We start from the raw sequence: 17,236 nt of genomic DNA, 5'->3' as shown, positions 1-17,236 counted from the left end.
ACCTGTGACCTTTTGGTGTACGGGATGGTGCTCCAACCAACTGAGCCACCCAGCGAGCACAGGATTGTACTTGTTCTTGATTCTGTATTGAGTGCCAGACCTGCTGGAGTCACTCAATGAATGACCACAGAAGGGACCGGTGGGGACACCCAGCCCGCCTTAGGGCATAGAGACAGCAGCTTTCCCAGCCTTGTGAGGGCCCAAGGCACAGAACAAAACCCGTGTGATCATCAAGAAAAAATAAAGTAAGTAGGTGTGGCTTTTTCTCACTTCTGTCTGGCTTCCCTGGGGAAGAGGTGCTTCCAGAAGGCCAGGCACTTTCTGCCTGTCCCCAGAGACACACCGGGGATTCTGTTCTGTCCCCAGGTGCACTGTTGATGAGAGGAAAATGCATTTCTGGGGAGCTCTTCCTAGAGGCAGCAGCTTTCTCAGGTGACCTGGTGCCGCATCAATAAAGCATCCGGCACACAAATTCCCCAGCAGTCAATGCGCAACACCGGCTGGAACCACCAAGCACTGTGTGTGTGCCCCAGGGGCCACGTTCCTGAAAGTCCCTGACACACGCTTTTCCCAGGGAGTTCTGCCTCATTCAGCATTGTTCCCATGGAGCCAGCCAGCCTGAGCAGCAAAGTCCTTAAAGGCTCTTTAAAAAAATTTTTTATCCCTCACCCAAGGATATGTTTATTGATTTTAGAGACAGAGGAACACAGAGAGAGAGAAATATCAAAGTGAGAGGGAACCATCGATCGGTTGCCTCTCACATGCACCTGGTGAGGCTCGAACCTGAAACCTAGGTATGTAGCCTGACTGGGAATCGTACCTGCAACCCTTTGGTGTATGGGATGATGCTCCAACCAGCTGAGCTACCTGGCCAGAGCAAGGCTCTTTTGGCTGCTGTCCCCCTTTCACTGTAAGCAATGAAGAGCTAGCAGGCTGGTCCTCAGAAAATTGCACTTATATCGCATCTCTAAAAGCTCATTCATTTCTACTCCACTTCCAAGTCTGTGGAAGAAATCAAATAGGCTCGTGCTGCTTGGCTATCAGATTCTGGTTGTCTCCAACCCCACCATCCAATATAAAGGCTCAAATTGAAGAGTCTCCGAAAGGCTGCCTCGAAGCCTTTTTCTTCTGTCAACAATCTCTCTGAGTATTATGTTTGGAAGGCTCGGTTTCATAACTGTATCAGCACTCTTATTCTGGAATTTCCAGAGTCAATGCTTCAGAAAGGCTTCTCAGGCAAGTACGTGCAAGTCATGTGCTAATTATACATCTCCTAACAAGAAGATCAGCCCTGCCTGGGTAGCACAGTGGGTTAGAGTGACGTCCTAGTGTGCCAAGGTTGTGGGTTCGATCTCCAGTCAGGGCACATGCAAGCATCAACTAGTTAATGAATGCATCAATAAGTGGAATAACAAATCGGTGTCTCTCTCTGTCTCTTTCTCTATCTCTCTGTCCCCCTCCCTCCCTCCTTTCTCTCTCACTAAAATCAATAAATAACAATTTTCAGGGAAGCTCGAGGACGCTTCAGAGACAGAAGCCAGGCTTCTCACTTTCAAACTGCCGCGGCATCGGGTGAGATTCAGGGCCGGTGGGTCCACAGGCAGAGACTCCCGAGCCTGCGCCCTCCGCACGCACCATCACGCACCGTCCTCTGAGCTGTCCTTGGCTGGGGGGCGGGGACAGAGCGCCAGGCAGGTTTGGTTTCCCCGTAAATCTGAATGTGGGCCTGAGCGCTCACCCTGTTCCATTCCAGCAGTCAGTGGGGAAATACTTACGAGCAGCCTTCAGAGGCATTTGTGGTGGCGAATTTCACGCACCAACAGAGGCCACGTGAGAGCTGGGCCTTCCCTGGTTAGTCCCGAGCTCTTGGGCAGAAAGCTCCGTCTTCTCATCCCGCCTCCCGCACCCCGAAATGGGCCAGTGGCACCTTCCACAGGCGGTGCTGCCAGAGGGGATGATGGGTATGTGTACATCACTGGAAACACCAGGAAAAAGGTGGTCCAAACAGGGTGCCTTCCCTTCCCTCCAGTGCGTTACACATCTTATCTTAGCGACGCGTGCTCCAGGGGGCAAGACTTCGGGGAAGTCGATTTGCAGACTGACATCCAGCAGGGACTTTTGTGGAAGACACTGGCTCAGTGGCAGAAGGCACGGACGTGAGGACAGCCCAGCTGCTGGTGGCAGGGAGCTGTCCCTGCCCAGTCCTGGAAACCGGGTGTGGGAAGGCAGTGTTCCCTCTCGGGGAAATACGACATATGTCATTTTTACTTTCAGGAGTTTGCAGAGATTTTCTTTGTGGCCAGACACATACTGCTGACTTGTCTACCTATCCTGGTGGGTGGGTCTCAAAAATACCCAGAGACAGGAAGAGAGGGAGCTTTTTACCTATGTTAAAACCAAGGCCAGTCCTGGCCGCCTGGTGTCTCAGCTGCCTTGCTCCAGACAGCGAATTCTGGGCTGAACCCCCGAATGAAGAGCAAGGATCTCACGTGGCTTCTGTGCATCTGGAGTGAGAGCTGGGGGGCCTGCAGGAGCCCCACACCCAGACCCTGCCTATATCCTTGTCCGTCCCCATACTGGCTTGGAGGCCAAGACATTGGTGCTGCGGGCAGAGGCCAGTGCCCCTGGACAGGTACACAGGGTGGCGTTCTGACAAGTCGGCCTTGTGTGAGGAAGTAAGACAAAGGGGAGAAGGCCCAAGCACTGATTCTGGGGCTCAGTGCACAGTGGGGAGAGCAAGACTTGTGGGGGAGAGTTTTTGGAATGAAAGGATGGCAGGAGTGTCTTAGAATCTTTGGGAAGAAGAGCAACGTGTGACCGAGAGAAAGGTGTGAGAGTTCATGGGCCAAAAGCAAGTTCCTAACTGTGCCCAGGGCTGGCCCGTCCACCTTCCTTTCCCTCAATGTCAAGGTAGAACTTCTGCTCATGTTTCCTGGGCAGCAATGCACAATTTCTCGTTTTTCTCTAATGAAGCGGAGGCCATAACTTATTTAAATTAAAGACAAAGGTGAGGAATTCTCCGGCCAGTCTCAGTCAGCAAGCACAGGATGAACATTTCATGCTGGAGATACTTACGTGTGAATTTTAGTCGCACTTATGAAGTGGAAAAGGAAGAGATAAATGAAAGTGTAAGAATAAGAAGCAATCAGAGAGGCTGGGGGCAAATCGTGACATTCAGATTATAGACAATTATAAAAAGTATCACCATGTCTGGTATGGTTCAGTGAATTGAGCACCAGCCTGTGAACCAAAGAGTCACCAGTTCGATTCCCAGTCAGAGTACATGCCTAGGTTGTGGGTCAGGTCCCCAGTAGGGGGCGCGTGAGAGGCAACCACACATTGATGTTTCTCTCCTTCTCCTCCCCTCCATCTAAAAATAAATACCTTATTTTTCAGACTATAAGACACATCTTCCCCCCTCCAAATTTTGGAGGAATAATGGTTGTTAATGCTGCTGTTGAGTTGTGTTTACATTTACATTGGTGAAATATGATGTTATTTATGTTATTATATATTTTACCACATTTTTTGCTTCAAAAATTTTTTGCTATTTTTCTCCTCTAAAACTCAGGTGCCTCTTATGGTCCAAAAAATACGGTAAATAAAACCTTTAAAAAATAATTATGAAGTATCTATACAGATACCTGGAGACTCTTCACTTTCTATTTCAATTTATTTCTTGCCTTAGCTCACTTGGGAAACTGGGTAACCTGGAGATTACTTTATTTGCCTGTCAATTTCCTATTAGAAGGTTGACTTCATTTCTGTTTTCATTATGGGGACACAGTGGCTTGTCCAGAACTTCGTCAAAACCCCATGCAGACAAATCACAGCATTTTGATAGGAGATCTCTTTGCTCTGGGGGGATTTTATCAGGAGACAAAAAAATCTTATCTTTGAAGTCAAACCTCACTCATCAGCCCCAACATGCACGTACACACAGCTGTAGATGTTGGGGGCACAGCTTGACTGTGAGACCAAAGTACATTCTTCACAACGTGGGTGCACAATAATCCGGGGTCCCTTCCTTAAAAGTTCAGTGTCAAAGTTGTTATGTGGCATTGTATCAGGGGGTGAAAAGCAGCCTTTCTTCGTCTATACTCTGTAAACTGCTGGGTTGTCAGAGTGCTCCATAAGGAACGCAAGCCTCCTGCTCATTGTTAACCAAAGACACCCCTGGGTAGACAGAAAATGTCGTAATTGCCTTTGACAGACATCGCACGATACATGCTTATGACACCGTGGGGACAACGCCAGGCTGGGTCCTTTCGCACCGGGCATTGGAGAGCTGGAGGGTTTTGAGGGAGACACGGGACACTGATGACGTCGGACTTGGCATTAGAACTGGACAGAACAGGATGAGTTCGGGACAGAACTTGGTGTTAGAATGGAATGAGTTAGAACTGGGCTAGAACAGTTAGAACCGTTAAGGCCGAGGATTACAATTTAGAGCCCTCGCTCCTCTTCCCTGCAAGGAGACTTTTCAGCAAAGGCAGGCTGAGCCGGGAACCTGAGCTCTTGCAAAAAAAAATCAGCCTGGCCCGGAATGGTGTGGCTCAGTGGGTTGGGCATCATGCCACAAACTGAAAGGTCACTGGTTCGATTCTCAGTCAGGGCACATGCCTGGGTGGAGAGCCAGGTCCCCAGTAGAGGGTGTGTGGAAAAGGCAGCTGATTGATGTTTCTCTCTCATATTAATGTTTCTTTCCTTCTCTTTCTCCCTCCCTTCCCCTCTCTCTAAAATTTAATACATAAAATCTTTAAAAAAGAAAAAGAAATCAGCCTGTGGTAAGTCCAAGGGAACTGCAGAGACAGATGGCTGTGGGATCACAGTGTTGCTGTTCATGACAGGTCCCGTGTCATCATCCATGTGTCTCGTCTGGACCACAACAGACGCACCGCTAGGGTACATCTACCCAGGGAGCTCAGCCAGGAAACGCAGCCGAGGCGACTGGGTACATTCATAAATCCAAAGGCAGCAGGTGCCTACCGGGCAGGCCTGCCTGAGACAGGCAGGTGTCCAGCGTCAGGTCCAGAATGTTATCCCCAGCCCCTGGTAAGTTCCAGTGGTCCCCTGGCTTCCCCTGTGCGTGCTGAGCATGCCACGTCTGCAGCTGCCTTGGGCTTTCAGAAGAACTTCCCAGAAGCCCCAGGAGCTGAGCAGAGCTAGGCTAGCCTAGCTGAGCTGGGTTGGAGGAGCAGGACAGCAGCCTGTTCCAGCCTTTTTCCAAGAACACCCGGACATGCCTCTTGCTTCTGTGTGTTTCTTTGTGTGAGCGTGTGCGAAGGTAACAGCTTGCATGAAACTCAGTGAGCATACCAGTGGACACCATTGTAATGCCCTTTTGTTTGCTTGTTTGTTCTCTGAAAAATGTTCTTTGGAAGTAGATGCGGAGTGATTGTGAGCTCATGCAGTGTGAGGCTTAGGGGCACAGCGGCAGGGCTGGGAAGGGCGGATAATGGGCTACGTGGGGTCCATTAGTCCCTGGTAGAATCGTGAGATTAATGAATGAAGAAAACACTGCCTGATGTTCCTCCTGGAGGTGTTGCAGAAACACACACACGCACACACACACACAGAGCAAGGGTGCGCTTAGCTCAGAACTTTGCTGAGAGGGTTCCAGCATGCCAGGGGGTGGCCAAGGGTATGCTAGCATGGTATTGGTGGCCAGGTGAGGGTGGAATGTATATGCTGTTACATGTTTTACTTTTTTAAGGTTTCGCTTTTGTTATTTTTAGACAGAGGGAGGGAGACAAGCATCAATGTATGGTTGCTTCACTGGAGACCTGGTCCACAACCCAGGCATGTGCCCTAACTGAGAATCGAACCAGTGACCCTTTAGTTCAAAGCCCATGTTCAATCTACTGAGCTACACCAGCCAGGGCTGTTTTACATGTTTTAAAAGGCCTCATGGAAATCAGCCCATGAGTGTTAACCAAATATGTTTCTCTAAAACATATATATATATACATATACATATATATATGTTATATATATATGTTAATCATCACTTGAGGGTATGTGCATTGATCTTAGAGAGAGAGGAGGGGAGAGAGAGAGAGAGAAACATTAATTGGTTGTTTCCCGTATGTGCCACGAGGGGAGATCAAACCCCAAACCTTTTGGTGCACGGGACACTCCAACCAACTGAGCAACCTGGCCAGGGCTACCCGAATATATTGTAACAGAAAATGTCCTCCAGCCGAAGACCCTGGGACCACACCTGCGGGTGAACACGCTGGGCCTTTTACTGGTTCCAGCGAGGGAAGTACCTTCAACATATGCATGGGGAGCCTGGGGTGCGCCTCTGTGTGAGGGGTCAGACGGACTGGCCACAGGACTTGGGTGGTGTGGGCGGGGCCCGCCACAGGTCGTGGGCGGGGTGAGCGGGATGGGCGGGGCTCGCTACTGGACCTGGGCTGTGTGGCCGTTTGCGGGTTGTAAGGACCCACTGCCGAAGAAAACTCCAGTCCTGGTGCTGGAGCCCACAGGCTGGCGGGGAAGGTGGTCCCTCCCGGGTCTAGCCCCTGCTGTAGGCTCACCAGCTAGCCCACGGGCAACAGTGCTGCCGCCAGGTTCCCAGAGCGATAAGTAAGTCTCGGAGTTCAGTGTCTGGAAACATACAGAAAATAAAATCGTCGGCGAGCCAAATCCATAAAAACTGAAGAAAGGAGACATACACACCACTAGAAATGGAAAAGAAATAACCAGGAATACAGACAAATGTGAAACTTCTAAATGCCCGTGTTGCAAAAAGAGGCCAATATGCTGAAAAATATTGCAGTTACTGTTCTAAGAAAATACCTGTAACTGAACTCGATTCCAGAAGCGCTCAAGGACTGAACCTGCCCAGGGAGTTAAACCCAGAGAGCGACACGGCCGTGGACACCCGAGCAGCCTCCAGCCGGGTTCCGTTACACTGAGGTGGAAAATGACTTAAAATGTATTAAGGGGTTGCTGAATAGAGAGGTTGTTTTTGTGTTTGTCACACCACAGCTAAGTGCGAAGTGATTGATCTCAATTATGAATATGGATGTTCGGGATCATACGGAGGGATCACCTCAGCACCAGAACAGTGGTCTTAAGGAATCTGTTAAGATAATAGGGCAGAGTGACTGAGAGCAAGAAATCTAACTGCCTCCATGGATATTAGCAAGGCTGTGACAAAAATCTATCAGAAACGTTTTCCCCGGAAAGCCTTGATCGTTCAAGAACGCGTGGATACTTTTTTATTATGACAACAAAAATATGTGCCTTCACACAAGTTCCATGGGGAGACTTAGAACCTTCCCATTACTGTCGGGAGAAGACAGGTGTGTATCTCTTAACCCCTGTTAATAAATGACCCCTATTATTGAACACCATGCTCGAGTTGGTAAAGGGAAACAAGTAAGACAGGAGGAGGCCAGGAAAAAATCTTAGAAAGAATAAGAAAATGGTGGTTATGACATTAATATACAAAATCTACTACTTTCTCGTGCGTCCAGTGAGAAAATAAAACAGAAGCAATCACTCCATAGAGCGTGCTGGCCAAGGGATGAACTATTCAGAAATAAACAACGAGAAATGTGTAGGACCATCAGAACAAAACCATAAAACCCACTCAGTGATGTAAATGAGATTTGCATATAGGCCTAGGTTGCCGTATCCTCGAGTAGAAAGATTTGTTTTATGAATTCAGTGGGATCCTAGTTTAAAAAGCAGAAGTGTGTCTGTGTGTGTGGGAGAGAGAACAAGAGTCAGGAGGAGCATTGACTTAAATATTCACATTAATATGAATATTTGATGCTGATATGAAGTAAGCCTTAGAAATTTAAAGTATCATGGACAGATACTCAAAAAATAGAGCCAAACATTTATAAAGGAATTTAGTTACCAAAAAATGGCATTTTGAACAAGTGGGGAGAAGATTATAATTGTAGTACCAAATGGCACTGTTTATATATTTTACTGGCACAAGTGATGAACCATTTGGAGAAAACAAAATAAAAGGCATTTTTTAAAAGATTTTATTTATTTATCTTTAGAGGGAAAGGGAATTAAGGAGGGAGAGAAATATCAATGTGTGGTTGCTGCTTGTGAGTCTCCTGCTGGGAACTGGCCTGCAACCCAGGCATGTGCCCTGACTGGCAATCAAACCGCGATCCTTTGGTGCACAGGCCTGCGCTCAGTCCACTGAGCTACACCAGCCAGGGCTAAAAAAAAGGCATCTTTACCTCCATTACCTGCAATAAGTGAATCCCAGGGAGTTAGAAGACATAAAGGTGAACAAATGAAACCATGAGGATTTAGAAGAAAATAGGAGTAAGTTTATTTATAATCAGCATGGGGAAGGCTTTTTAAAACTAGAAACAAACCCCAGGATCTATGAAGGAAAATATGATAAGTTGACAACATAGGACTGTACACTTTCTCTATGCCAATAAATAAACCAATAAATAACATCAAAAGACCAATAAACATAAAAATATTTGCAGACATAAGACAGAATGGTTCCAAAGTGCATGAGTGAATTAATGAAGATAAAAACTTTTTTTCAATCATTCACACTTTTCTTAACCACGTGTCCTCATTACATTTGAAAATGCAGAGCAGTTATTTGGATGGTCCAAATATGAACTACTTTTGTTTGTTTTTTATTGTTTTTCTGTACAAAATACAAAACCAAAAAGGCTTTTTTTCAAAAGCAAAAATGGAGTAGGGAGCCATTTTCAGGTAGCAATAAGCAATGAAACATTTTCTTAACATATATCGAAACACGGACTTGTTTCTAAAGGTAGTTTAATAGACAAAAAAAGAGAGAGAAAAGAAAGAAAATACTGGGTGTTGTTCGTCCCACGAGAGCGGGTGAGCTATGAGTGCCGGCTCCCCCCCAAGTAATGTGGGCGTGGCCTTATTTATGGATCTCGTTGTACGTAAGGTATTCTCTCTGCACCTGCACACAGGCACTCACACTCACTCACACTCATGCTCACATGCACACACAGCACACCCAAGTCACCATCATCCCCACTACAAACAAGTCCACGTGCAAGAAATGAGTGCAGTAAATGGCTGGAGAAATGTACGCGATTTCTTTTGCTCTGAAAAATCTAATTCTAACTCGGGGGCCACAGCACACCGGAGGTCCCGGGCCACAAAGCCTGCTGCACATCTGAGCTCCAGGCAGTGACTGGAGGACACAATTGAATGGGAGGTGTTTTCTTGTATCTCCCTCCAATGTTATTTAAAAATAAGAAAGATGGGGAGAGGCCAAGGGACTAGCGTCAGCCACACAGCCTAAGCGGTGAGTTCTGTCACCATGTAAGTTCAACATTAAAGCTTCCTTGGCTTTCAAAACACACATCCCACAGCTTTCTGGGCTGAGCTGGGTGGACAGGCTGTGGGGAAGCAGGTCCCCAAAAGCCAGGCACTCGAGTTACTGGCTGTGCAGCCACAGTTGGCCCGCCAGCCCCTCCTGCTGACCACGACTGCCCGTCATCAGGGAAGCCTGGGCCGCACCATCCCCTCCCCGACAAAGGGAGCGAGAAGAGGTCCCGGCCCCTGGCCCTGGCTCGGAAACAAAGAGAAAAAGCACACGATACTTTCACGTTATATGGCACACTTGTAGGGATCCACAGGTTTCTAAGCCTCATCCACCCCAGTACATGAGCACATATCTAATGCATTCCTTTTAAAAAACACATACGTGGGCTCTGGCTGGTGTGGCTCAGTGGATTGAGTGTGGGCCTGTGAACCAAAGGATCGCAGTTCGATTCCCAGTCAGGGCACATGCCTGGGTTGCAGGCCAGTTCCCAGCAGGGGACACATGAGAGGCAACCATACATTGATGTTTCTCTCCCTGTCTCCTTCCCTTCCCCTCTAAAGACAAATCAAATAAAAATCTTAAAAAAAAACACACACATACACATGGCTTAATTTAGCTTTAGATATTCCACTATCTAAATGGTAATTCTTTTTATCTTCTTATCCACACCTGAGGACATTTTTTCATTGCCTCTTGAGAGAGAGAGAGGAAGGGAGAGAGTGAAAACACTGATGTGAGAGAGAAACATCCACTGGTCGCCTCCTGTATGCGCACGAACTGGGGATCGAACCCACAACCCAGGTGTGCCCCTTGACTGGGAATTGAACCCTCTATTCCCTGGTTACAGGATGACATTCCAACCAAATGAGCCCCACCTGCTAGGGCTGGGCTGGTAACTCTGATAGAACTCCCCTGCCCTCTGGGTTTTGCAGAGCAGATCACTTGCCCTCTGTGTTGGGGGCACCGCACCCACAGGGGGCTTGCCTGGACTCTGCAGAAACTGCCCTGGCTTTACCAGTCCGGTCCTCCCTAGACGAGGCCAGGTAGCAGAAATTGACCTGGTAAGAGGATCATTTACAAGGTCAGCTACATCTTTCTGTCTTCTTTAAACGTTGAAACAGCATAAAACTACTTCTACCAACTGTCTTGATAAATGAAATCTGAACTATAGAAAAATTAGCCATTAGTGTTTAGCTTTAGCTGGGTTTAGGTCTGTTTCCTTTCCCCAGCCAGCTATTGGAATAGATTCAGTGAGTGGGGGGTCATTATTACCGGAAGTAGAACCGATCTAGGTGTGTGCACAGGCCAAAGCAGACGTAGAATTGTCACACACGTGACATGCAGGCATGCAAGACCAGGTGTGAAGGCCCCTCTGGCTGGCCGTCTTGGCCACTCCACCTCCTAGTAGGGCTCACCAGGAGGCGGGGACGGGCAGAAGGACCTTCCAGGGTTCCCGCCGACCAGGAGGCTGTTCCAAGGACAGCCAGCAGCCCCTCTGAAAAGATGAAACAAAAACGCGCTGACGTCCTACTCCTGAAAGTGACAAGGAGACTGGAACAGACGCGACTGAGGGCGATCCACCCCCCAAGGCCAGGTCACCGCCAGCCTCTGTGCGTGTCCTGCCCGCTGGGAGCCAGCCGGTCAAGCGAAGTCTTTGGACACAGCCTCGACGAAGTTGGGCGCCGACATGAGGATGCCGATGGTGCAGATGATGGTGAAGACGGAGAAGGCCATGAGGCACAGGCGGTCCACCACGCAGGCGGCGAACTTCCACTCGCTGCACACCGCCTCGCTCTCGTCCTGGCTGCGGAAGCGGTTGGCGATGTAGCGCACCTCCTCCAGGATCTTGGCGAGCTCCGGGTCCCCCTCGGAGGGCGGCCCGCCGTGCAGGAGGTGCTCGTCGTGCGCGTGTGCTGGGGAGCAGGCCAGGCGGCCGCACACGACCCCGGAGTCCGGCGTGGGGGCGCAGTGCACTCCGTCCAGGCCGCGGAAGCCGATGTAGAGCAGGTTGCCATTGGGGGCCGGCGGCCCGGCCACCGCGCTCATCTCCACGCTGGCCAGGCTGCAGCGGCGCGGCTTGTGCTGGCACGCGGGGCGCACCTTGTCCTCGCCCGGCCGCTTCATGCGCAGGAACCAGGCACACCAGTTCAGGAGGATGACCCTGGTCTGGGGAGACACAAAGGAGCGTGAGGAGCAGCCGGGACACTGGCACCAGCCGGTGGAACCCTATAGCACCCTGGGGGCGGCCAGAATTTCACGTCTGTTGCACTTCCTGGTGATCATTTTGATGCCACCGAGGACGACTGCAGTACGCGGGCACAGGGACAGGCCGTGAGACAGACAAGGAAGCACAGGAGCAGTTTCCTTGTGGCTGTAAACACAGCCCTTGGTCCTGGCAGGTGGCTCTCTGCCTGCCACCCACACCCCGTGATCTCCGCTCTGCTGGCCCTCGAGGCTTTTCCACAGTCCGTGGTCTCCATGGTTTCCACGTCAGCCCTCCCCACAAGGCTCAGGAGAGACGCCATGTCACTGGGGCCTTGTAAGGCTCTGCAAAGTCTGTCTATGCCCCCCATGTTACAGATAAAGAAGCCAAGGTCTGAAGAGGCCAATACATTGGCTCAGGGTATCATAGGGAAGACATCCCTTGACTTATGTAGACTCCTGACCTGTCCAAGGCCCCACAGGGTTCAATTTCAGACTCCCGAGAGCGCAGCCCCAACCCACCCAGAAGGCACCAGGCAGCTGGGGCCAGAGCCCGAGGGAGTGTGTTGTCCAGGAGTGCGTCCAAACCAGAGGCAGCTGGGCACTCAGAGAGCCAGGCAGTAGCGCCAGCAGCTTCTCCCGCCACCTGGGGGGCTCTGTGCCTCCCCACGGGGCTCATTGCAAGCTAATACAATCCACACTGCCAAGTCCATTTTAGCTTCAATCATTGGCTTTCAAGGCTCAACTATCTCCAAAGATGACATTGTCCCCTTGGCACTCATCGCGCTGTGCTCGTGACCCCTTCCATTAGGTCACAGCTTTGATTCTGGCTGTGCAAATGTCACAGAATGCCACCGCGCTCAGCAGTATCTTCTTCTGAGCTGCAGGTCATCATAAAAGCCCCTCAGAGGCTGTTTATGTTTCAAATACACTTGGAAAGAAAGAAAGAAAAATGCAGTATGCTATGTGAAATGAGAGTGTGAGATACAGGCTCCATATCTCATTTGCAGCCATTGGTTTTAGCACACTCTAGTGTTAAGAGGAGAATAATTATTGCTCTTCATGAAGATGTTTCTGGAACAGTCCAGCGCTGTTCATTACAAATGGTTTGGCACCTTTCTGTCTTAATTTTCGTATTTTTTTATATCAGTCCAAATATAAGACATAAGAATATGTGTTAATATTTGCATAAACCAACACTGGAAGAGGAAAAAAGGGACTTAATTCAAATGGTTTTCAGCACTGGCCGTGGAGGGAGGGGCAGGGCTGGAGGCGGAATTTCCTTGTGTGTCATCTCACTTTCATGACATGGGAATGTGTTCCCTGTTTCAAACAGATGTGTCAGTGGACAGAGTGTGTCAGGGTTAGAGCAGAGGGGACTTTTTCAAAACAAGCCCGTGGGCAGGGCAACATGCCCTGCAGATGAGGCGGTGACATTTAACAGAAGCTCACTCTCCTGCAATGAGGTATGAGAGTCGTTATTAAGTGTAAGAACTTGCCATGGACAAGGCTCTAAGGGGACAAAGGAACTTTGTGAAGCCATTTCTTTTTTTTTTTTAGATTCTGTATGTGAGCAAAATGTGTATGTGGTATCTGTTCTTCTCCACCTGATATGTTTCATTTAGCACCATACCCTCTAGGTCCATCCACGCTGCCACAGATGGTGAGATTTCCTTCTTTTTTATGGCCTAGTAACATTCCACTGTATGTATGTACCTCATCTTTATTTACCTGTTTACTGATGGCCATTTAGGCTGCTTCCATGTCCTGGCTATTGTATATAATGCTGGAAAGCCTTTACTGCAGCTTTAAGCTTTGCTAATTTTAAAAGTATACATGCTACCAACTTACAAGATAACAAACCATACAAAATAGTGGCTATTCCTGTGTGAACTTGGTGTAACTGTAAATATTGCACAACGGATGTTGTTAGCAGGCCCAGATCGCCCTGCTCCTGGAGGTTCAACAAAATGCACCTTTTTATCTTGTAGCACATTTAGCCGCCTGACCTTGGATGCCAGGGTCTCTAAACCCGGGCTCATTTGAACGCAAGAGGGCTTCGTTAGCTTCCCGCTGTCCCCAGGCCACCCTCTCTGGACAGGAAGGCTGGAGGGTTTGCAGGGCCCAGGTCCAGAGCAGGTGGGGACAGCCCTCACAGGTGCCAGGGTGGAGGGCATCGCCTGGGCTAAAGGACAGGCTATTAAATTCAATCCTTTCTTTTTAACCTACTCCCTTTTCTCCCATCCTCTGTCCCACTGGAAATGACAGACCTTCATTCGGTAGGGTTTGGGCTGGCGCGCATCCCCATGTGCCGAATGTCTGTTTCAGTAAACAGCGACTCTCTTCTTACTGTTTGGAGGATTCAACGGTGCCACGGTGCACTCACCTCCTGGCTGAATCCAACCCCTGCTCGGTTCTCCACGCGCATGTGCCAAAGGGAGCTTTGAAGTCGCTGTGCCAGAAGGGCGCGTGGGGGCAGCCAGTGTGTGGGCCCTGCTCCCGGAGCCAGGTCCTAAGAGCCACGTCACCATCCCGCAGGCAGAGCCGTGCGGGCAGGTGAGGTCACAGGAGAAGCATGGCTCTTGGTTAGGGAACGCCAGCTGTCGGGACTTTTTAACTAGACCCGGTCATCCTGGCGCCTCGGTTCTGGTTCCGGAGAGGCCCTGACTCCCTGCGGCGGGGGTGGGAGGCAGGGGGGCGGGGAATGGACGCACCCACTTGGGCATCTGGCCGCCGTCGGGGTCGTGGTGGTGGTACTGCAGCACGATGACGGTGACGACCACGGAGAGGCCCACGATGATCATGGTGCTGGCGAAGTACTGGGCTGCGGAGAGAGCGGGCGCGGGGTGAGACACGGCCTGGTGGCGCAAAAGTCACAGGGTGGAGGCGGACCCAGACCTCCAGTGAGACTCCACAGCACCTTGCAGGGGGCCGAGGGGGTGGCTCCCACGAGAAAGCACAGGGACCCGCATTGCAACGGAAACGGCCTGGATGGAGAGCATGTGGGCACCTCGTGATGACTGCAGGGCAGGGACGTGCTGGGGGGTGTAACGAGGACAGACTGGGCGTCGCCCGGCTGTGCTATCAGGCCTGGAGACTTGGGGGACTAGTGTGGATGACGAGTCCCACCCCATCTGCCCTGAGGCACTGGGGGAGGTGGGTGCTGCTGTTTCCCTGCCAGAGGGAAGGGGGCAAAGGCAGCGACTTTTCAGGCTGGGCACATGAGCTTCAGCTCTGATGGGCAACCTGTGCATCTCCACCTTGTCTCTGGTGAGAAGCAGCGTACAGCAGTGGAAAGAGCTCCCTCTGGCCCACTGGCCACCATCTGTGAGGCTGCACCTCCACCCAGCCTCCCAGGGCCTTGGGTCATTCACTGACCAGCATGGCAAGGGTGGAAACGCCTTCTCTGCAGGTTCAGTGCAGAAATTGATAGTTCTATGGGCCAGGGGCCCAGGATGAGCCTGGAAGAGGGTGGCACTCCTTGATTGGCAGCTCTAATGACTAATCCTGCAATGAGGCTGGCCACTCAGGGGGGCAGAGCTCTAAGTAGGAAGCGTCCTGCAACAGAGCCAAGTGTGGGCCCACACCCTGGGGGTACGGATGCCTCATGTCCTCCAGGTAGGAAGGAGCTCACTGCCCTCCCCGGAGACTAGAGGTGCCTGTGAGGAGCTTCTGGAAGCAGACCTCTGAGACTTAAAGTTAGCACCAGGGACCAGAAGGGGTGATTCAGTTAAAATGAGGTCATTAGTGGGATCTCATCCAATCTGACTGGTGTCCTTCTGGGAAGGGGAGATTTGAAGATCTGGACCCAGGAAGAGACACTGGTAATGAATGCACAGAGAGGAGCGCCTGTGAGGACCCAGCCAGAGGGCAGTCATCTGCAGGCCAGGGAAAGAGGCCTCAGAAGAAACCACCGACCAACACCTTGCCCCTGGACTTCCAGCCTCCAGCACTGTGAGCACATACATTTTTGTGCTGGAAGCCCCCAGTCTGTAGGATGTACTGGGACGTCTCCAGCAGGCTAATGCAATGACCTAGGGAGGGACGCGGGGTGAAAGGATCTCACAGCTGAAATGTCAAAACCTAGGCCAAGGCCAACAGCATTCTGTCCTTCCAGACACGGGCTGTGGAGCCCCATTGGCTGGTCGGTCAGGGCCCGGCCTGCCCACCGCCCACTGAGGGTGGTTTCCGCTGTGCGTCCCTATTGAAAGCACTGTGCTGGAAGGTGGTAGGAATGGTAGCAGCCCTTCAAGTTCATGAAGCCTGGCGTGTCCATGTGAGGCTCCCCCACTCCCACCTACCCCTAGGTAACCACAAAGGATGCCATCAGGTGGTGTGGGACCACAGGAGTGATTGCAGATGGCATTTCTGTTTCTATCCCCCACTGCCAAAGGGCGGGGGCGGTGACTCCAGTGTGAAACCTAACACCCACTGGCAGAGTGTTTGCTTCCTTTTTTCATATCCGGCCAGGAGGGCTGGTTCCCTGATCAGGACAGAGCCCTGGCCGCAGTGGTGAGGGTGCCAGATCCTAACCAGCACACCACCGAGTGCCCCTTTGCAGGGCCCTGCATATCCAGTCCAGGGGGGCTCCCAGCACAAAGCGATGCTGTCTGCTGTCCCTGCCATCCCTCTCCGGCAGAAAGCATGCATTAGATCTTTCCTGGCTAAAGCACATTTGTCCTGCTCGCATGCCCATGCATGCTCCAACTTGACATGGAGACATCGCGTTATCCCAGGAAACAGTGGCTAAGAGTCAGAGTGTGTGCCCATCCCATTTTAACGAAGGGTTTGTGAGGAGGTGATGATTCGAGCTACAATAATGGATCTCTCGTGGGAAAATCTCTGGCTCCAAAACAAACATGAAGGGGAGAAGTAGGTAGGAAGGGGGCATTTCTGCATCTTAGAGCCAAACTGCAAAGCTGAACTCCCCACTGCGCTCACCTGGGCACAGGTGAGCAGAGACCAGGAACCACTTTGAATAGTTATCAGCCACCTCCTCATGGCAGACACCAGGGGGCGCTGCAGCTCTCCATGATCTTGGAAGAGGTACCTTGCCCAGAACCTGTGTCAGGAGAGCCCCGGGGCCCCCTGTAAGCCCATCTCTGAGCACAGCCCGTTGCTGGCTTACCTATCAAGGGCACTGAGTCGGATGTTGCAGGCATGATCTCAGCCACCAACAGCATGAAGACGGTGAGAGAGAGCAAAACTGTTATCCCTGAAAGAAAAACAAGGGGTGCTGGAGACAACCGACCTAAGACCTCACACCCATCTAACAGATCCTAACCTGCGAGTCAGAGAACTCAAAAGTGTCTGGGGGAGGGGCAGGTGTGTCTAAGACACTCCCAAAAGCAACTGCCTGGTTCTCTGTACTTATGGGATGGGCAGTTCTCCGGGGACAGTCATGGCATGGAGAAGTGCTTGGTGGAGCGAAATTTCAGAACCAGAGTTTTAGAAGGACACAAAAAGAATCACTGCAGTTAGCATTAGTATCTCTCGTTTTCTTTATTACTTTAGTGTCGAGAAGTGGCCTCGTTTGGCAGGAAAAGGAGAAGAGCCCATTCAAAGTCCTGACTCTGCTAGTCAGTAGCTGCGCGACCTTGGATGAGTCACCAAACGTGCCCCAGCCTCGCATTCAGAAGATATGGCTGTGACAATGGTTTCTCCGTGGACCAAATAGGCTCTTTCGTAACTCTGAGAATTTGAGAAACTCATTTGGCCATTGTAAAT

The 17,236-nt window shown here is 50.7% G+C and overlaps 1 protein-coding gene across 1 annotated transcript in view; it reads right to left on the bottom strand.

Moving 5' to 3' along the window:
* Positions 1–10,948: 10,948 nt before the first annotated feature.
* Positions 10,949–17,236, bottom strand: part of CHRNA7 (cholinergic receptor nicotinic alpha 7 subunit) — a 58,773-nt gene continuing 52,485 nt past the window's right edge. Inside the window, exons 8-10 of the mRNA XM_037145886.2 lie at positions 16,638–16,724; positions 14,224–14,333; positions 10,949–11,473 (exon numbers count right to left, since the gene is read on the bottom strand). Coding sequence (XP_037001781.2) covers positions 10,949–11,473; positions 14,224–14,333; positions 16,638–16,724 — 722 coding nt within the window. The remainder of the gene's footprint in view (positions 11,474–14,223; positions 14,334–16,637; positions 16,725–17,236) is intronic.

This window comes from Artibeus jamaicensis, unplaced genomic scaffold, assembly GCF_021234435.1.
Source record: "Artibeus jamaicensis isolate MK-2021 breed Jamaican fruit bat unplaced genomic scaffold, CSHL_Jam_final scaffold_612, whole genome shotgun sequence".
Taxonomy (NCBI): Eukaryota; Metazoa; Chordata; class Mammalia; order Chiroptera; family Phyllostomidae; genus Artibeus; species Artibeus jamaicensis.
This window is presented reverse-complemented; position numbering and strand designations above follow the sequence as displayed.